At 44.7% G+C, this 21,853-nt stretch overlaps 1 protein-coding gene across 1 annotated transcript; it reads left to right on the top strand.

Moving 5' to 3' along the window:
* Positions 1–3,365: 3,365 nt before the first annotated feature.
* PIGV (phosphatidylinositol glycan anchor biosynthesis class V) lies at positions 3,366–20,052 on the top strand (the record flags this gene model as incomplete). Its single annotated transcript, XM_053400008.1, has 4 exons — positions 3,366–3,475; positions 10,702–10,861; positions 14,869–16,041; positions 19,383–20,052. Coding segments are annotated over 4 exons (1,734 nt in total), but the record flags the coding sequence as incomplete, so codon positions are not given.
* Between the last annotated feature and the right edge of the window lie 1,801 nt (positions 20,053–21,853).

The raw sequence follows: 21,853 nt of genomic DNA, 5'->3' as shown, positions 1-21,853 counted from the left end.
TGTTCTTTAACTGTTCTTTAAGGGGGAAATCCTATGGCAAGGTCTGCTGGAATGAGCACCTTAGGATGCAGTGGATCTCCATCTCAGCTGGCTTATTCCTAGCTCAGCTGAGCACAGCCAACATTATATCTTCAACCTCAGCTCAGCTGAAGATGCACTGGCGTGAGCATCCAGCTAACATGAGGCTTGTGTACGTCCCCAAAGAGAGACATGATGGGGGTGTAGCAGGGGCTGGACCAGAGGGGGTGGGATTCTTAGGCTGGATCCTAAGAGCATTCAGTTTGTTTGTATGACCAGGCAACCCAGCATAGACAACTGTTCCATAGGCTTGTTTTCTCTCTGCCAGGCTTAAGCAGAGCAGCAGCAGCAGCCCTGCTGCTGCTGAACAGAGTTTGGATCTGATATACTAGCTTGACTTACACTGGCAGGCTGAATGTCAACTTGCTGTGCATAGGGGTTGCTCGCTAAATGTATGGAGTGTATACGCCATCCCAGATCTGAAGACAGGCAAACTAATCCTATTGAATAGAATTGCTGGGGTCTGTCCATGGCATGTTCTAAAGCAGGGGTAGACAAAAATTTGATCTGGATTTGCTGGTAGATGACTTGGGTGAGTTACAGACAGGGTAGGGGAGAAAATCATTGTGCCAAATTTGCACTACCTGAACTTCAATGCAGCTGTCTTTTGAAATTTGCACTTCTTTGAATTTTGTGATATGCTTCTCAAACAACCACAAAAATGTTTAAAATGAGTGAGAGAAAATTGCTTGCACAGAAATGTGTCTGCTAGGCAAAATGGCATACAAACATAATTATATAAAGATAAATGTGCATGAACATGTGTGCAAAAAATACATTTTCATGTTAAAATAAATACATGAACTAAGCAGAAATGGGACAAACTATTTAAGACTGACAAAAATTTAAATCGGAAATGGATAGATTTCTGCATCAGAAAGGATTTCTGATGCTCAATTGTTTGACAGTCTCAGCCACAATATCCCTCCCCATCGCTGCCCTCTGCCAGCCCACCCTAAAATATAAAATTAAAAGAGCTGGGGGGCAATAAGAAATGGAGTTGTATGTGGAAGGATTCTGAGCTCCATTCCTTTCCAGTACTCAAAACAAATCCCTAGGTTCAAAATTCTTTAATGTTAGTATGAATGCCTTTTGCACATACTTTCCGTAGGTGGATCTCGGGTTTCTTGCAAAAAAACAAAGTAGATCCAGCAAGCATGAATTCTGTTCATCCTTGTTCTAAAGTCCCAAAGGTAGGTGAGGCAAGAATCCTAAGTTGGAACAGGGAGCGGCAACTCAAATGGAAAAATTAAAAGGCGATGCATACCATTAGCAAAAGGTAGTTGCTCCACAGAGAAGGAAGGAAGGAAGGAAGGAAGGAAGGAAGGAAGGAAGGAAGGAAGGAAGGGGGGGTTCATATATCTCCACTGATTGCTTATAAAGGCCCAAGTTGTGCTCTGAGAACCCCAGCCTTGTATTGAGCCAACAGTCACAGGACACATGGGAGGTCATCTTTCTGTTGCCCTGTGACAGTTTATAATGGGGTGGCATACTTTTTCATTACAAGGACTGCATTACCTTCAGGGGGGGCACAACCAGTGATAGATGGGGCCAGAGGCAAAAGGAGGCAAAGCAATAGCGTAACTTTTACCTTCCCAAGCGTATCTGGCTGGACACTATCAGAACAGGATGCAGGACTAAGATGGGTCATTAACACGCACTTTGCATGATGTATAAGGTCCCAGGTTCATTCTCTGCCAATTCCTCCTTTTAAAAAAGAAAAATTGCCCACTAGAATTCTCCATGTTCATTACTGGAGCAGGCACATTGTAAAGAGAGCCAGTGTGATGTAGTGGTTAGTGTGTTCTACAAGGATTGGGAAGACCATGGTTGAAATCTCCAATCTGCCAGGAAGCTCACTGGATGACCTTGAACCAGTCACTGTCTAACTCTAACCTACCTCACAGGCTTGCAAGAATAAAATGGAGGCAGACTATGTATGTTGCCTTGAGCTCATTTGGGGAAAGGTGGGTTATATAAATGTAATAAATAAAAAACAAAGCTAGAATAAATATCTCCAGTGTTACCACACACAAAAACCAAAGCACTTCTAGGTAGGAAGCTGAGTGGAATTCCATTTTGCTGTAGGCCTCCGTGTCCAATTTGACTTTCTATGCATGCAGATTATGCTCTGTGCCAGCTCTCCTCCCTGCCCCGAGATGGTTGATGTCACAATCTCTTTGCAGTTTCCCTTGTGGATGTCAATCGCCAGCAGCTCGGTACTGAAGCAGAATCCTTGGATTCCCTGTGTAACAAAAGCTGGTTTTCCTTCACAAAGGAAAGGTTGCATACCCTCAGCACCCTGATTTTTTAAAACAAAAAATGTTGACAACCCACACCATTGGGGCAGCGTAGAACTAGTCCCATTGCCTGCAACATGATGCTAAACAAAGGAGCGACTGGCTGCCAGGAAATTATTCGTGAGCGTTTTCCCACTCACACACGTGTATTAATTATACACACATACACGTGCATGCATCTACAGGCACACACCTAAAGAAACTCCAAAGTACTGGGTCTGCAGAAACTGCCTCAGCACACCTCGCACTTTTGAGGCACCTTCGAGAGGCAAAATGCTACCAGTGATTAAGGAGGGGGAGAAACTAGATTTTCTGGAGGAGATAATAATAAAGGAGAAAATGGTCGCGGGGCACAAAGGAGAGCAGAGAGAGGTTTTTCTTGCGAGACAACAGCAACTTTGTTTAATAAATGTGTCAGGAAGAGGGAAGCCATGTTCCGCCCACGGCAGCCCCACCCTGCGCAGCTAAAGGAGTCGGCACCGCCTGGCGCTGAGTGGGCCTTCGCAGCGCCCACCGTGTTGCCCGTAGCAAAGATGGCGCCTCCTCCCTCGCCCACGAACCGAGTCCTCCGCATGCGGCCCTTTCCCTATGCTTCACAAGGCGGCGGCAGCGGCGGCAACCACCATAATTTTTTTTTAAAAGTAGAACAGTGTCAACCTGCTCCTTATTGTCACTTCCGGTAGAACACCAAAACTATTTTATTTGGTCCCGGTGAAAGACAAACGCATATAGGGCTTCCATCATAGAGATGCCAGGGGCTCCGGTGAAAGACAAACGCATATAGGGCTTCCATCATAGAGATGCCAGGGGCTAGACGCCACTCCTGCGCTCATGTAGGAGAGAATCGCGGCTAATGGCGGCTTCCAGTGTAGAACCATAGACTTGCAATGCCCTTAAAAAAAAAAAAGTTTACACGGAAGTCCCGGATGTAAGTCTATGGTGAGTCTAACGGCCCCCTCCCTCTCTATGATTTCGCCTACGTTCTGACGCCGGAAGGGCGGCTGCTCTTGGATTACTGCGCAGGCGCCAAGGGCTTCCTTGCCAACGGAAGTGGTTCGCCGCGGGCCGGAAGTGGGAGGAAGAGCGGCTGTGACTGTGTGAGAGAGATGGAGCCGTTGAGTCCCCGCGCTGAGCACTCAGGTTGGGGGGAGAAGGAGGAACAGCGGTTGTCGCCGGGGGCCGGCAGCTGAGGGAGAGAGGGGACTGGCTCCCAGACCCTCCTCTGAGAGGCTCGCCCCACAAGCGCCTCTTTACATGGGCTCATTCCATAGGCTGCCGCTTGCCCTATAAGCTCCCTTCTTCCTGCCGAAGGAGAGATGGGGACACGCCCCCCACGCCTGACTCCCCCCTCCCGCCTCTCTTAGCTCTCATCCCCATGCTGGCCCCCGCCATAGCCGCTGAGTAACCACTGCTTGCCCCTTTTTTTGTTTGGCTCCTAAGCAGGTTTCTATGAACATATGAAGCCGCCTTTGAGAGGCAGTGTGGTGTAGTGGTTGGACTATGTTAAACTCTGGAACTCATTCCCACAGGAGGCAGTGTTGGTTTTAAAAGAGAATTATACAAAGTCAAGCGATCAGTAGCTACTAGCCACAATGGGTATGTTCTGCCCCCGCTCTTAGAGGCAGTATACCTCTGAATATCAGTTGCAGGTGGGGCATGCTGCTGTTGCAGGGTTCCCAGAAGCATCTGGTTGCCCACAGTGAGAGCAGGATGCTGGACTAGATCTGCTATTGGCTTGATCCAGCAGGGCTTTTCTTGTGTTCTTACTCCTGACCTGGGTTCACAAATGTGTGACTGAATCAGATGTACATGCAAATAAGGCCAAGGGGTTAGTATTTGCTTCCATGCTCCCTCCTCTGTGACAAATATGGAAATATAAACTGCTGGCTTTTTACCTGGCTAGGTAAAAAAGAAGAAGCCTTCTATCATAGTGGGCAAGGGATAGAGTGAACTGGCTCGCTTCTTAACAGCCTGCTGTGTTTCTGGGCTGACCATGGAGGAAGTGAATTTTCTTCCCCTGTAGCTAGTATAGAAACTTAAGTGGGCTGATGGAGAAGACAGATTGATGTGTCTGTACTCTTCCCACTTTGCTCATTCATCCTGGAATTCTTGGTTGCCTATGGCTACCAGACAAGTTATTAAATGCAAGGCTTGTGTGAGAGGGGAGGTGCATTTTTATTTTTTCACAGTTATGACTTCCAAGGAGCTCAGGGTGACCTTTGTGGGTGGCGCTACCCCTTTTATCCTAACAGCCACACTGTGGAGTAGATTAAGCTGGGAGAAAGGTGAGCTTCAAGGTTCAAACAGGTTCAGATCCCTGCTCAGCTCCAAAGCTATGCCAGTTTACCCTGTCTCAGCCTAGCCTATGTTACATTGCATGCATTTTCCCTCTCAACAGTCTTGATACTACTTTCAACGTTATGCCAGCCAGACACTATGAAAATGACATGGTCTCTACCTGGGTGTCTTACAGTTTACATTTTGACATAAAATGCAGGGATGGATGATACAAAAATGAGCAAAGGGGAAGTGCCTGAGGAAAATCAGAGTGACAGAGATGTTATATTCTGAGGGAGCTCCTGGTGGTTCATTCCTTTGTTGTTAAACCAAAAGTGGGATAGGACAGAGCTGCTATGCTAGATTCCTGGCAGATGGGTTGTTGTTGTTTGCTGGGAGGGAGAGGGACAAGGTGGCAGGGAGGTGGGTGTGGTTCAAACAGTCCAGCGATCCTGCCAATATGTTTGCATTATGCCAACCTCCCTGCTTCCTTGCTTACACCCCTCATCTGGTAAGCAACAGTATCCCACTGGCCAAGAAACTAGCCTGGGGATCTTGCTTGTCACCTTCTTTACACAGCTTTAGGTGTCAGGAAAAAAACATTCCTCTTCTTTGGCTAATTAAGCAGTCTATGGCCTTTTAAAACTGGGGGTGGGGGGCATTGTTGTTGTTATGCTATGTATTTTTGTGTTTTTATATTGTAAGCAGTCCTTTGATCTTTGGATGAAGGGAAGGGTAGTATAGAAATGTAATTATTATTAATAATAGTGGCTTTGCCTCAGATGGTGAACTGTGTCTGCTCTAAACCCAGGATTGCAATTTGTGTTAGAGGCAGATGCCTGTGAGTTAAATACAGTGGTACCTCAGCAGTTTCTTTTTTGTCAAGTCTTAAAATCTTAATCTGTCTTTACTCACAGTAGTGGAGGGACAGGTTTAATGAAGCTAGGGTTGTTAAAGAAAGTCTTTCCTAAAGAACTCTGTTTTCATTAGGAACTTCAGAGCAGGTGAGATTGGAAAGCAACAGCAAGTAGAAGCTGACCCAAGTTGAAGAGCAACATGGGAGAAAGCGTGGGAGGCAAGAGAAGATGGTGAGCTTGTGTAGATGTAAGGAGTAAGAGATTTGGAGTAAAGGGAAGATGTATGATCAGAATGGGGGATCACATTAATAGGGAGGAAAAGAAGCCTGGTGGTGGTGAAAAGTGCAGTAAGAAGCCAGTGAAGCAACTTGATGTGTCTGGGGAGTGGGGAACGATTCTGAATTCTTCTCTGTCAACTCCTAGGTATTTCTTCTCTTCTGCTTCCATTTAGCCTTTGAAGACTTGATTGCCCTCATCTTCTGACTTCAGTACATAATGGTCTCCTGTGTTCTCAGGTTTCCATGCATGAGTGAATAAGTCAAAGTTCAGAGGTGGAGTGCAGGTTTTTTATGTATAAGGTGTTAGGTGCCCTGTTAAAAGATATTGGGCATTAGACTTGGGAAGCAATTTTTGCTTGTTAGAGGGTTTCTTGATATATATGGAAAGTCAGATGGACCACCGTTCTTGTGTTGCTGGGTATCTCCTTGAAAAAATGAATGTTTGAGGAAGATGTGTAAATGATCATATGAGAAAGCAAGAAGTGATCCCCTGATTGTAGGAGGTAAAGTGATTTGTTCGCATGAATCTGCTTTTTAGCCAGTTTGTTTTCACAGCTTTGTGTTCAACAACACATCAAGGTGAGCTCCCTTTGGCAAAGAAGTCATGATGCTACGATATCTCTTAATTTGTTAGTAGTTCCCCGCTCTCCCCGCTCTGGCTCAGATTTGGCCACCAGCCACCTGAATTATCAGCTTAGTGTGCATTCACATATTAGAACATATTAGAATATAATGAGTCTGGCACTGGAGGTTCACAGGCCATGTTTCATTATGTGTCAGTGTAGCAAGCACCAGGAAATGTGAGCAGCTGCCTGGATGAGTGGTAGTCAGGTGGCAGCCTTTTTGCTTGCTGCTGGTTGGGAGCAAGTGTATTCAGATTTAGCTAACCACCAGCACACATTGTGCTGTTGCTCTGTGTTATAGGTCATAAAATCAGCTCTGGGAGGCCACTGTGTTACTGCTCTTTGGGATCATGGCCACTGTCTGTGCTTTGGGAAAACCACTTTCAGCCTCCGTTTCCCATCTGTAAAACAGGACTAGTAGGGTCACCGAGGGTATGAAGCACTTTGTAAATTAAAAATGCAATAGAGATATAAAAGAGCATGGCTTTCAAAGAATGGCTGAGAAGCAGAGTTAAAAAGAAAATATAAAATAAGTGATCAATATTGCATAAGTTGCTTATGGTCAGCCTGGGAGATCACACTGAAATGATGTTAAAGACATACTTGAAATTATACCCCAAAGATAAAGCAGCATGGCTGACACAAGTGTGGTGCATCCTTAGTTTAGCAACATTACAAACTCATAAGAACATAAGAACTCTGTTAAATTGGAACCAGTTAATCCAGTAACTCCCACTCAGGAATTAATGTTTAATTTGGAGCAACAGGACCAGTGGTACTATATGTGTGAATGGATGCTGGCTGGGCCCTGACTCTTCGCTTCCAAATGTATTAAAATATACTACACCAAGATCTTAACAGCCAGCATGTACTGAAACTGAGACAGCTATTTTTCACTAGTTCCAAAATAGGGAGAAACCATTTTCCCGTTTCTAGAGGGATATTTGTTTCAATAAGTGCAATAAAATAAAAATTTGAAAAACAATGCAAGAGAATGGAGATGTCTTCTAAAAGTCAGGTAGTTGTTTATAATTTAAAGTGAGATATAATAAAATAACAATACAATGAAACATAACTAATAGCTATTAAAAGTAGCAATAAAATCAAGAGCATACAATGAGGCCATTAAAACACTGGAAAACAAAGAAGGCTTCCCCCTTGGTGCCTTAAAACCATCAAATTTTATGCCAGACAAATGGAGAGGGGTAGAGAGTTCCACAGATGATGTGAGCTGACTCTTCCTGGTAGCCACCCCCACCTCCCCTCCAAAGATGGAGGCGCCCAAAGCTGGCCCTGTGGTGAAGATGTTCATGATTATGCTTTGCCTTTCTGTGCAGAGCAGTTGCAGTGCATGCAACCTCTCTCCACTCCTATGAAACAACATAAACATTTTTTTTTAAATCCATACAAAAACCCTGGTCAAAACCAATCGTTATTAAAGCACAGAAGTTTATTCCAGCCCAAGAGCCTTCAAGAAAGGTGCACAATTCATACACAAATCAAATCTTTCTGTAGGTTTTTGTGGGGAGTGGGGTGGGGAATGTTTTAAAAAACCTTTAACTTCAGACAGCAAGACTCATTTCCATTAAAACAGGTATATGTTGAAATGGAAACTGCTTTTAAAGAAATAACCTCCGCAGAGACTGTGTCCAAAAAAAGGTGGTGGGTGGGACAGCATTGCAATAAGGAAATTAAAGTGACTCAAAACGGAGGGGAAACAAACTGCATCTTTTCTTCAGTCAAAAGAAATGAGCAGGTGAAGAGAATTATTTAGACTTATTAATAGAAGTATACAGTATTGAAAAATGAATTCTTGAGTTATTTTTAATATCTTAATCTACAGGATAACACTAAATACATGGAGAGGTGCCTAAATCATTGCTTTATAGAAGAGTTCAATGCGTGCATTGCCATGGATTTTATCAGGGAATCCTGTATTATCACATATCTATAATTTGATTGCCTCAGCAATGCAAGGTGTGGAAAGGTACCAACACAGTGAGCGCCTGGTGCCCTCTGGTGGCAACTAGGCTACAGTGCAGAACTTGAAAACCATTTCATAGTTCCATTTTAAAGGATTTAAAAAAACAAAACCTGCCGTCTGGCTTTTTAGATTTGCATGCTCTTCTTGACAGGAGGGGATAAAAATGGAGGTAGAGAAGACAGTAGTTTGTTCTTGAAACCATTGACCTGACTAGAAGTACGAAATGTTGCCAGGCTTAAATTTGCATAAGTTTATTTATTTATTTTTTAAAACACACTCAAAGATTTTCTCACTTAGTGCTTCAGCCACAGATGACTGCTTTGCTGTACTCATAGTGGAAAAGCAAGCCTGCTTGATAGTCTTTTGCTGATGTGGTGAGAGGTTTTACTTCCTTTTCAAGAGGGGGTGTCTTTCTGTCCTTGGGAACAGCTCTAGCTGTTTCATCATGTTGCACAAAGCCTTTCTCTTTCATGTGCAGCAAGTTTCCGCTCTCTTTCCATTATGAGGGATAGGATGGGTATGAAGGAAGGGTTTTTATATTACAACAACCCCGGGGAGGAGGTACAGTGTGTGTCTGCACATAAAGACACATTGCACACACGCTTCTGGGATCCTTGTAGATGAAGGCCAGATCACCAGTTACTGGTCTGGAGGGCAGGTTTTGCCCCCAGCACCAAAACTCTATTAAATAGAGTTTGCTGTTTAGAGTTAGTTATGCCAGGCAGTAGTAGATAGGGCTCTCTGTGTCTCTTACTAATGATAGCTAAACAAATGCTGCTGAGTACCAGATGCTGGCACATACAGGAAGGGCTGTTGTCTTTGTGCTGTGCTGGTGAGCTTCCCGGAAGCATCTGGTTAGTCACTGTGGAAAACAGGATCCTGGATTTAGATGGACTGTTGCTCTGATCCAGCGGGCGCTCCCCCCCCCCGGTCTGCTTCTCTTAAGTGTAACTCATTATTTCGTCGTTCACCTCTATGGGGTGGGGAAATTGTTCATTCATACAGAGGCAAGTAAAGGTACACTGACTAGCCCCTTCTGGCATGGAGGATAAACCTTCTCTCTGACTTTGGTGACTCCAGCCGCTGAATGTCAAGCCTGCCCCTATTGCATTGCTGTACCCCCTTCAACTCAATATCCCCAGGTTTTGTTCAGTGTCTTGGTCAGCTCAGAGTGCAACAATATTTCATATATTTTGGAAAGTGGTTTGTCTGTCCATCCACCTGCGTGTCTGTTCTCTATAGGTTTGGCTGCATATCAATATATATTTTTGTGTATTTCTATTGTAAACAAATTTAATAATAATAATAGATCACCCAGTGATCCTCAGATGAGGAGCGGTATATAAATTTAATAAATAATAAATAGTAATAATAATAAAATATATCATTGCCAAACTTGGCACAAGAGTTCCCAAGTTAGGCAACTGTCTTTGTTGGTGTTGGATATTGAGTGCCATTTTGAATCAAATGTAACTTTGGCATGACTTTGTCCAATTTTCAGTGTGACAGGTCCAAACACACAAATTGCTGTATCCATTTAAAAATCATGATTTATTTTTGTTGTTTCTAAGAATTCCCAGGCAGTGCCAGACATTCCCCACAGGTATTTATGTAAACAGGTTCCTGTTTATGTCTGTCATTATGATGGATAGTGTGTGTGCATGGAGGAAGCGTGCAGTTAAACGATGTCATTCCCTATCACATCACAATGATAACCACCAGGAAAATGGCCAGGTAGTGCAGTCAAGAGTTAGCTTTGTTTCTTTAGCTACAGTTAAAACCCCATCTTTATTCCAAGGAGTTCAAAGCAGCATATGTGGCTCTCCCATTTTATCTGCCTTAACAACCCTATTAGCCTAGAGATGGGGACTGCCCCAAGGTCACCCTGCGTAGTACAGCATCGCAGGGGCCAACCAGATGCGTCCTCTGGGAAGCCCAGAAGAAGGACCTGAGAGCAACAGCAATGCTCCCCACTTGTAATTTCCAGCTACTGATATTCAGACATATGGTGCCTTTGGCAGTGGAGGTAGAGCATATCCACCATGGCATTGATAACATTAACCTGCATGAATCTGTCTAACCATATTTTAAAGCCATCCAAGTTGTTGCCCACCACTACCTCATAGCTGAGTGGAATTTGAACCTGTATCTCCTTCATCACCCAGTGCTTAGAGTCTAGCCACTACATCACACCTGCTTTCTTAGTCCAGAGAACGAGTGTGGAAACCATTATTTGCCTGCCATTGACAAACATGGTGCAAGTATTATCCTGCGTGATGTTGAATTTATTATTATTGATTTCAGGTTTCAAAATCTCTCTGTGGATTTTCCTGCACGGAAGGCAGTGGTGACCCACTGGATGACCTCCAAGGTCAGAATGCTGCAGAGGAAGGAAGGAGACCCTCGTTGCCAAGAGGTGGTTCGGTTTGCAGTGCTTTGCAGAGTGCTCACACTTTTCCTCCAGGCAAGTCCCCCGATACCAAGCACTGAAATATACAATGTCACTGAAATATAACCTGTCTGGCGTTCTCAGATCAGGACAGATGACATCAGAAATACCGTATTTTTCGCTCTATAACATGCACCCGACCATAACACGCACGTAGTTTTTAGAGGAGGAAAATCCATAGGCATGCCACCCGTAGGCATTCCCTCCATAACACGCACAGACATTTCCCCTTACTTTCTAGGAGGAAAAAAGTGAGTGTTATGGTGCAAAAAATACGGTAAATACTGGGTTCTTTTTCATATGTTTAAAGTTCAAAAGGTAGTATATCTGTTCTAGATAGAGAGGGGTCATAGCTAGCTCAGTGTTGGAGCACATGCCTTTCTTCCAGAAATTTGCAGGTTAAAACCCTAAACATTTCCAGTTAGAATGATCAGTGTAGAGAGTCTGGGACAAGTGGGATCCATCAAGGATCTGTATTACGGGGCTGCTGTTTTTTAACTTGCTCATAAATGATACAGGGTTTGGGGTGAGCTGTGTGTTGACCCAAGTATGCCAATGATACTAAAGTATTAAAAAGGGAATTGTGAAAATGATCAAGGAGCTGTAGCAAATCCCATGAAGAGGAAGGATTTCAGCATTGGAGCTTTTTAGCTTAGAAAAAGGGTGAAAAAGGAGGGGAGAGGACATGATAGAAATGTATAAAAATTATGCATGGCGTTGAGAAAATGAACAGAGAGACGTTTTTAAAGTACTTTTTCATCAGCATGTAGTTTGTTATTCTAAGGCATTTGGTGCCATGCAATGTAGTGATGGCCACCAACTTAGATGGGTAGTCCAGCTGGTCTGGCAGGGCCCTAGGACCATCTCTAGCCATTGCAGCTGAAGCTTCCTCCGTCTGCTAGCATCCTTTGATGGTGCAGGAAATATAGTGACTGGGCCCTGTCGCTACAGTTCCCCGTTGGAGACTGTTACGTAAATGATTTTAGAACTCCCAAAAAAGGTGTAATTTTTGGAGTGTGTATGAGTAAGAATGGCATTCCCTCAGCAAATCAAACAGAAATGCAGCAGGAAGCTTCTTCTGCAGATTAGATGTTTGGATGTACAGAATTCATGTGTTGTGGCATAATAGTGTCTCTCCATCACTTACTCAATAGTTTGGGAATAGCTGGTTTATGTACTTCCAAATGTAAGTCCGCAGACATGATGTGGACTACACACTTTAAAAACTGAAAACAAATATTCTCAATAATCCATATTCTGTTCCGGAGAGCCAATCCTATGCAGTATTTCTGAAGATTAGTAGCTGTACCTTTGTAACCTCTGAGCAGGCAAGATTCTGTCCCTGTCCCCCCCCCCCAGCTATTCTTGTGCTCAGAGGAACGTGAAGCCAGCTGCAGGAGCTTTGTCTGCATAATAGGTATTTGGCATTTAAATTAGGCATATTTTTACTGCAATAGCAAGGGAGGCCCTGAAAAGGGAGCATCCTGTGTATTTTGCCAAAGATACCACTTTTTCTCACAAAATCTCAACCAACTTGTGAACCAGAAGCACTGCTTTCAGGCTGATAGGAACTTTGCTCCCAATTTCTCTGCAGTGATGGCAACCAGAAATTCAGCTGACCTATGTCATTGGCAGTGTAAGATGAGTCTTCACTAGGATTAAGGCATTAGGGTTTTGGGGTGGCTAGAACCAAAATTAATGCAGCCTGTAGGGTTAAGGCAGCCTTCCCCAACCTAGTGTCCTCCAGATGTTTTGGTCTGCAACTCCCATTATACCTGACGGTTGGCTATGCTGGTTGGGGCTGACAGGAGTTGGAGCCAGCAGCAGCAGCTGAGGGCACCAAGCTTGGGGAAGCTGCTTGAGTCAAGACTAACGCAAACAGCACATACAAGTTCTGAGGCTTCATACTTGTGTAGGATGAGAAAACCAGGGTAAACTGGAGCCAGAGTAAGCCATTACTAAGAATTCAGTTATGTGAGAGTGAATTGAGGAGAGATGGAAGAGAAACAATGCATTTCTGTGGCAGCCCCCCAACTATGGAATTTATACCCAAAAGAAGTCAGATTGATACTGTCCCTGGTGGCTTTTGTGCAGGCAGTGAAACACTTCACTTTTTTTCCTGGTTCTTAATCATGGTGTTAACTTCTTTATTCTCTTTGGTTTACAACCTTTGGGTTTAATTTTGTTTAAAATTAGGTTGCAGGAGGCTAGCTTGGGAGATGGAAATCCATGGCTTGTACTCACATGACTCAGAGGCTGAGGAAGTTTTCTGCTGGATCAGAGCAAAGCCCATTAAATCCAGCGTCCTGCTTCACGTAGTGGCCAACTAGAAGTTGCTGGAGAGCCACTGCCAGTCAGAGTAGACTGTGCAGCGCTAGATGGACAAATAGGCTAAACTGTTATAAGGCCACCTCCCATGTCCCTGTGTTGTACATGGGGCATATTAACACAGTATGCTGGCCAAAGTGTTGCCTATTCCAGCCTTAGAAGAACTTGGGGTAGAATGCAGTTTCATCTTGACAGCTACAATGGGATCCTACTAAAGTTCCTTGTAGGGCCATGGGTAAGTTCTTATACTGGGAACTGTGCCAAATACACACACAGTTGATGCCAGACAGACTGCTAGCAGGAGAATTCCTTTTTGGTCCCTTATAGCTTGGGCTGGGTATTGTCGTCTGGCCAGCCAAACAGCCACAGGGTTGTTGTTTTTTATGGAAAGGCATGACTGCCTTTATTGAATTTGATTTCATTAGATGTGTGGCTCTCTCTGTTCCTTGTGTGCCAACACATAATTGGATTGATTGCACAAAGGAAACCCCCGAGTTTGACATTTCTGTATGCTTAGTCTGGCTCGGCAACTTGGAATGACTTTTCATTTGGCAGATGATCTCGGTGCACATTTAGAAATTGCCGTCTTTGGCATGTTGCTCTTTTCTCCCACAGATTAACAAGAGGTACAAAGCATGCTCACTGATCATTTGTTTTCCCCTCAGAGCACCTTCATCTTGGCATAAAGGACTGCTGGCTTAGCATAGTGGCTAAGTTGCTGGTTCAGATGCCACCTCTGCCATGAACTCATGAAACAGTCATAGTTTCAGGCCCACATCTGCAATATGGTGATAGTAATACTGGCACCCTTTACTTGGTTGTTGTAAGGATTGCAAGATACTGAGAAGAGAGCCTTCTTGGTAGTGGTGCCCTCCCTGCAGAATGCCCTCCCTTCAGATGTCAAGGAAATAAGCAACTGTCTGACTTTTAGAAGACATCTGAAGGCAGTCCTGTTTAGGGACGTTTTTTAAGGATTGATGTTTTTAGATACCTTGTAAGCCACCCAGAGGGAAACCCAGCCAGATGGGTGGGGTATTATTGTTGTTGTTGTTGTTGTTGTTGTTGTTGTTGTTGTTGTTGTTGTTAATTTACTTAACCCACTTCCTTAGTCTTATCCATTATATGCAGTTTGCAGTCTGTTGGAGAAGGTCTAGAAGACATTAAGGGTTGTGTCCAATGCTAGTCCTACTTGAAGTGGGCCCTTTGGGTGGTCTTCAGGTAAGTTTTACTCAGAGTAGATACACTGAAATTAATGATGTGACTAAGTTAATTCCATTAATTTCAGTAGGTCTACTGTTGAGTGAAAAGTGGAAGTTAATGGACATGATTAACTTAGATTCATTAATTTCAGTGGGTCTACTCTGAGTAGCACTTAGTTGGACACTACCCTAAGGAAATAACATTGGTGGCTAAAGAAAAAAGTTCTCCTACTGCTGCATTTGCCCAAGTTGTCCGTTTTCCCATTTCCCCGCTAGAAATGCCTCTAAAACAGCTCCTGCATGAGAAATTGCCCCAGACCCAGACGTAATGCCTTCAAGCCCTTGTTTGGGGCAGGGGATGACTTGCTGTGAGGCTTTGAATTCCCTGGTCAGGTTCAGGTCCCAAATTGGAGGGAACATGTTGCTTTGGGAAGGGAGGGGGACAGGACGTTGACTTGGCTGTCATTTTCAATCCTTTCTTCCCACTCTTCCCAGGCCCTTTTCAACCTCCTGATCCCCGACCATGCTGCTGATGCCTTCTCTCCACCCCGTTTGTCCGAGTACGGGTTTTGCGACAGGATCTTGGAATGGCTCCTGGGAGGCCTGTCACGGTGGGATGCGGAGCACTTCTTGTTTATAGCTGAGCACGGCTACGTGTATGAGCACAATTGTGCCTTCTTCCCCTTGTTTCCCTTGAGCCTGCGAGCGGCAGCGGAAACGGTGCTGTGGCCCTTCCAAGGCTTCTTATCTCTCCAGAGCCGCCTGCTCCTTTCTGCAGCTCTGCTCAATGGTCTGTTCTCTGCCTGGGCAGCATGGACTCTGTATAAGCTCAGCTGCGCAGTCCTGCAGTGCCGCAGGAAGGCGTTCCTGTCAGCCATCCTCTTCTGCCTCACCCCTGCAAACGTCTTTATGGCAGCTGCTTATTCAGAAAGCATGTTTGTCCTCCTAGTGTTTAGTGCCATGTGGTGGCTAGAGAAAGGGCAGCATTGGGCCAGCAGCCTCCTCTTTTCGCTAGCTGCTGGCGTGCGTTCCAACGGACTGATCAATGCTGGGTTCCTCCTCTATTCCCAGACAAAACTCTTTGCCTCCCAGTTGCAGGCGAGGACAGGAACTGGAGCAAAGCCATCACAGATCTTGGGTCAATTCCTAAACCTGGTAGCTTCCCTGGTGGTGATGTCTGCCTCTGTTTTCCTGCCATTTGCTTTGTTTCAGTTCTGGGCATACCTTCGGTTCTGCAACACCACATTTAGCCCTGAGTATGCTGTGCCGGACCCACTGTTGCAACTGGCTGCACATAAGGGGTATCGTGTAGCAGCCTCAAATGGTGTGGCACCACCATGGTGCTCCTGGAACTTTCCTGTGCTCTACACTTACATTCAAGATACTTACTGGAATGTTGGCTTCCTCAGGTACTTTGAGCCCAGACAGATCCCCAACTTCCTGCTAGCTGCACCCGCCATTGTGCTGGGCTCCTGGGCAGCCTGGCGGTACGTCGCTGCAAACCCCTGGCACTGCCTAACACTTGGCCTGCTGAGAAGAAAGACTGAAGGAATGAAGGGAAAGGACTTGAGCAAGCCAGCTACTGGTTTTTACTCTCCTGGTGCATTTGTTTACATAGTCCACGCAACAGTTCTGTTGGTGTTTGGGACCTTCTGCATGCATGTGCAGGTGAGTTTTGCAGATTCTTGAAGGGCTGTCACATAGCGGGGTGGTGGCAACCTGAGCAAAAGTGTATCATGGTGTTGTCAGTCCAGCCTGGCATAAAACCTTGAACTCTGCTTCGAAGGGATACACACTGTGCAGGAGCTCAGCAGGAAGTGGTAGCCAATCTCTGACCCAAGACATTCAGACTTGAATTTTTTTAAAGGTATGCATCTTACTCATTTTGTGTGTATTCTGAAAACTAATCTGCCACATAGCCCCAAGTCTTTGGCCTTTCCTAGCTCTGTTAATCTAACATTCCTTAAACTAGAGATGAACCCTAAGTCCCTTTATGTGCTAAGCAAGTATGCTAGTATAGACTTGGCATATATTAGGGTGAGAGACCTTAGGTCATGGTAGAGCATGTGCGTTGCATGGAGGAGGTCCTGGTTTCAGTCCTTGACATATCCAGATTAAAGAGTGGCAGGTGATGAAAATGACCTGAAACCTTGAAGAGCCACAGCTGCCAGACTACTGGGCTAAATGGATGATAATCTGACCTGATATAAAACAGCTTGCTATATTCCTGTGCACTTTGCCACTGAGCAGTTAATCTAGCTTTGGGTTAAGTACCAAGCAGAAGTGAAACAAGGGAACTAGAAGCAGTTAGCTTGGAAAAACAGTGATTCTTAAGTTCAAATATGGGAGAAAAGGGATACTGTGAAAGAAGAAGGATGGTACTCTCCTCCCAGGGAAATCAACAATATTTGAATAACAGCAGCTGAAATTTGAACTGTGCAGAAGAGAAGACTTCATACTTCTAGGCAGCTGACCTCAGTGATGAACTAGGTTGCCTGAGGAAACAGTGAATTCCCCTGCTTTAAGGGAGCAGCTGGATTATTTAGGCTGTGCAGATGTACATGGAAAAAGGAGTGGGTGTGGACTTTTAGTTAGCTGTTAAATTTATGAATTGCTTTCCACAGCAAAAAACCGAGAAGTGATTTACAAAATTGAAATACAAAAGTAAAATGCAGTAATAAACGTACATGAACATACTGAAAACACAACCAAGTATAAACATCCAATCGTTGAAACTTTTTAAACACTTAGAATCTGGGGTGAGGGGAAACTGGCCTTGTCCTTGATATTCAGACAGGCCAATAATCACTGATGTGCAAATCTGCCTCTTGGTGGAAGCCAGAAAAATAGGCTATGCTCTCAGCTTTATATGGGGCAGAAGGTGGTCTGTGTGTCTAAAAAGGGTGTGGGTACTTCCTCAGTTGACCTCACAGTTGAAATTTATACACCCTTTAAAGATGGAGAAGTGCCTCTCATTAGATTTGCAGCCTGATTCTGTCCGTGCTTATTTGGAAGCAAAGCCATAGATTTCAGAAGGGATTACTCCGAGATTAGTGTGCATCTGCAGATTACTGTGTATGGGGCTGGAGCCTTAGGCAGTGGGATTTCTTTTTGACTAAGCATGCATAGGATCTAGTGATATGAGCCCCATCTTATGCTCTGTTGTGGAGCAGCAGCAGAATGAAGTATTGAAGCCTCGGCTTCCAGAGGTGATACGTTTCTCCCCTTCTACACCAAAGCAAGCCCTGCTCTTTGCTGTTGGACTACCTTGCCACTAGGTTAAAAAGTCCCTGTGCTGTTCAGCATTGGAACATTGGTCAAGGGGTGCTTTAAGAGTTTGGGATGAATGCAGCGGAGGTGAGGCTACCCTGTTACGATTTTTGGCCCAGAGGCTCCCAAAGTAATGCATGGCATATTGATGTAAAAGAAATGTAATAATATAAAATAGCAAAAACACCAAATACCCACTAATCACACTGGATATCTGTTTGTGAGCTGTATTCATGCTCTTGCAACAGATGCAGCTTCCCAGCAATCTATCATTTCCAAGCCATGCCAGCTTTTTCACACACCCAGCCTGTCACCTAGGAACAAGGCAATCTACTACCAATCACCCTTGGGGAGTGCCATCACTCTCAACACATCCCAAAGGAACAACTGAAAGTGGCTGCCACCATAGGGCTGGCTCACTGGCAATGACCAGTCACCAACAGCAGTCTCCAAATAAATAGGTTTCCTCCCAGCAAACTAACTACACCTATGGCAAAGTTCTTGTCTTCCCTAATGGGCTAGCTGGCCAAAGATGGCTCCTCTGATAGACTGCTATTCTCAAGGTGCAGCAAAAGTGGCTGGGCAGGCTAAGGTTAGTATTCACCTCCCAAGTGAGAACTAGTGTTATGTATTGTGTGCCATAATGCTCCTGCTTTAAATTTCAGTCACTGGGTAGTCTCGGGCAAGCTTCTGTTCACTCATCCTTATCTACTTGTCTGCAATATGTGGGTGGTCATACCAGCCTGCCTTACAGGACTTGTTGTAAGGTTTATTAAGATAATGTATGTGGAATGCTTTTGAACGCTCAGGAAAAGCACTATATAAATACTATGCAATTAGTATTATTAATTATTGTAGCATCTTAATAGCTATGGGAGCAGCAGCTCACTGGCTCCTAGCATTAATCCCAGATGATAATTTTTATTGGGATGATGATTTTTAAATTTATATAATGCTCTGTCCTGGTGAGAACTCTGTTCAAAGGGTTGCCATATAGACAGTGGTCATCACCTGTTCCCTGGAAGTGCTTTAAGAGAGAGAAAGTTACAAGAAAGGGGAAGTAGGGAATTCCCCTAGATTCTTGGCAGCAAGAGTTGTCATGTGTTTGCTTAATCACTTCCGCTTTTGAGCCTGGTGGTTAGCAGCTTCAGAAGTCAGAGGCATGGTAGAAAAGGCACATGCTGGAAGGCACATGCCAGAACCAAACTTCCATCTGAGTCATAATTTATATTTATTTCATAATAAATATCTTCCAAACTAAGCTTTGATCCAGAAACCCATTTTGCAATTGGTTTTCAAAGGGTCTCACTCTCAGCACCCATCAGCTAATCGGCACAGAGAGGAAGCTCCTTTTAAGGTACACTCTCAGCTCCAGTCAGCAGTGCACCTTCAAATGAACTTGCTTTCAGCACCCATGCCATGCCTACTAGGGCCCATAAGCCAGAGGTTCCCCAGTGCTGCAGTATACTACACTGCTGGCTTGATAAACTGATAAACATTCAGAAATTTTAAAGTGGCATGCAGTTACACATAGAAAGGACAGTATTTAATTCTTTTCTAGATAGAACAGAAGATCTTAAATGTTGAGGCTGACCCTGACCTAAACCTGGCAAATTGTTCAGACCACTTCATCTGTATCTTGTGCTTTTTCTTAAAAGGGGATTTATGTATCTTGGAATTATGTTGAAAGGTCTTGGGCACGTGCATAATGAAATAACTTCTTCAATTTTTTAAAATAGGTCCTTACCAGATTTTTGGGCTCCTCTTCTCCAGTACTTTATTGGTTCTGTGCTCATCTGCTTCATGACTATGAGCCTTTGCTACAAAATGGGAGCCAATCTTCACAGCATGGAACACCCCACTCAGATAAGCCCTCCCTTCCTAACTGGAACAGAAATGAAAACCCTGTGCTCACACTTCTGTACAACTGGAGGCAGACTACCTCTCTCACTAAGTGCATTCTGGGATATGTACTTTCCTATTGGATGTTGGGGCTGGTCCTTCACTGCAATTTTTTCCCGTGGACATAAGTATGTAGAACTGGGTAAGCTGATTGACTAGAGCATTAACCGAGCATTTTTCACCTTGGTAGTATTGAAGCTAATCAGCATCTACATGAAACTGCTAGGAGAGAGTTGGAGCTCACCTGTGTGCTGATGGCAACAGAATGTGCTAATTCCTTTCTCTTCCAGCCAAGCCAGAGAGAGTATTGAAGTGTTTTGTTTTTTCCTCCCAATAGACACTCAGCATTGTGTAGTTACTGAGCATACTTAGTCCGCAATTGGCTTTTGTCATTCCTCCCCACCTTTAGTGTGTGGAGTTGTCATTCTGTAAACCTTTGGGTTCTTCCACACCTGCTGATATCTCCGTCTTGTGTTTAGGGTAAAGGGGACCCCTGACCATTAGGTCCAGTCGTGACCGACTCTGGGGTTGCGGCGCTCATCTCGCTTTATTGGCCAAGGGAGGCAGCGTACAGCTTCCGGGTCATATGGCCAGCATGACTAAGCCGCTTCTGGTGAACCAGAGCAATGCACGGAAACGCCGTTTACCTTCCCGCCGGAGCGGTACCTATATATCTACTTGCACTGACGTGCTTTCAAACTGCTAGGTTGGCAGGAGCAGGGACCGAGCAACGGGAGCTCACCCCGTTGTGGGGATTCAAACCGCCGACCTTCTGATCGGCAAGTCCTAGGCTCTGTGGTTTATCACCATGTAAGCACAAGACACAACGCGGGTGGCGCTGTGGGTTAAACCACAGAGCCTAGGACTTGCTGATCAGAAGGTCAGCGGTTCGAATCCCCGCGACGGGGTGAGCTCCCGTTGCTCGGTCCCTGCTCCTGCCAAGCTAGCAGTTCGAAAGCACGTCAAGGTGCAAGTAGATAAATAGGTACCGCTCCGGCGGGAAGGTAAACGGCGTTTCTGTGCGCTGCTCTGGTTCGCCAGAAGCAGCTTAGTCATGCTGGCCACATGACCCGGAAGCTGCCTGTGGACAAACGCCGGTTCCCTCGGCCTGTAGGGTGAGATGAGCGCCGCAACCCCAGAGTCGGTCACGACTGGACCTAATGGTCAGGGGTCCCTTTACCTTTAAACCTTTGGGTACTTCCACACCTGCTGATATCTCCGTCTTGTGCTTACATGGTGCTATTTTGGTTATATAAGAAATGACAATCAGGATTAGTTTTCTGTTGGTATATAGGGTGGGGCAAACAAAGTGATGCTTAATCCAGATAGAGGTGCTCTTGGTTAGAAGAGCTACCACTCTGGGAAAAAGAGTTCAGTCTGTCTTGGAGGGCGGTTCACTTCCCTTAAAAACTCAGGTTCACAGCTTTGGAGTTCTCCTAGTTTCATTCTTAGGTTTCCAGGCAGCAGCTGTGGGTAGGACACCTTAGGCTGCTGTGCCTGCGGAGGTTCCCCAAGAGAAGAGATGTAGTCACAGTAGCACATGCCTTAGTTGCATCAAGATTTGGATTACTGCACTATGTTCTACATGGGGCTGCCTTTGAAGTGCTTATAAACTTCAGTCAGTCTGAAACACAAAAGTTAAGCCAGTTATTGAGAGCACATTGGTCCCATGTTGCAAGGGTTTCACCAGCTGCTGGTCTGTTTTCTAGGCCCAACTCAAAGTACTGCTCCATTTATGAGTGCTAAGCAGCTTAGGACCAGGGTTTCCAAAGGACCATCTCTCATTTGAGCTCAACTACTTATTAAGATCAACTGGAGAGATCACCAAGAATTGGAAATCCCTGCCGTTAACCTTTTTTTGTTGGTACCACAAGGTTTGGAATCTGGCACTGATGGAAAAGCTAACTCACAGATTTAAAGTGCTACAAAAAGGAACTGAGTTGGACAAATTTCAGGATTTATGGTACATTACACAGACCACCAAGGACAAAAATGTTTGTAAAGCTCCAGCCACACATGGTCAACTACACCTAAGTACTTTGGGCTGACAGATAAAATCGAAACAAAAATCAGCTAATGAACGCACTATACTACTTTGAACCTGATTATATTATGCAACATTATATGATGAATTGTCTCTCCATTGTTACATGTTTTTGTAATTTTATATCAAAATCAATAAAATACTTTTAAAAAAAAATCTGCTGGAGAGTGTCTCCTTGCATCTTAGGTGTGTTTGGTGTGGATGCAGAGGAGAGCTGTACCTAGACATTTTGAGGGTGATCTGGCTCACCTCTTGCTGGTTTCC

This window comes from Podarcis raffonei, chromosome 8, assembly GCF_027172205.1.
Source record: "Podarcis raffonei isolate rPodRaf1 chromosome 8, rPodRaf1.pri, whole genome shotgun sequence".
Lineage (NCBI taxonomy): Eukaryota > Metazoa > Chordata > Lepidosauria > Squamata > Lacertidae > Podarcis > Podarcis raffonei.
This window is presented reverse-complemented; position numbering and strand designations above follow the sequence as displayed.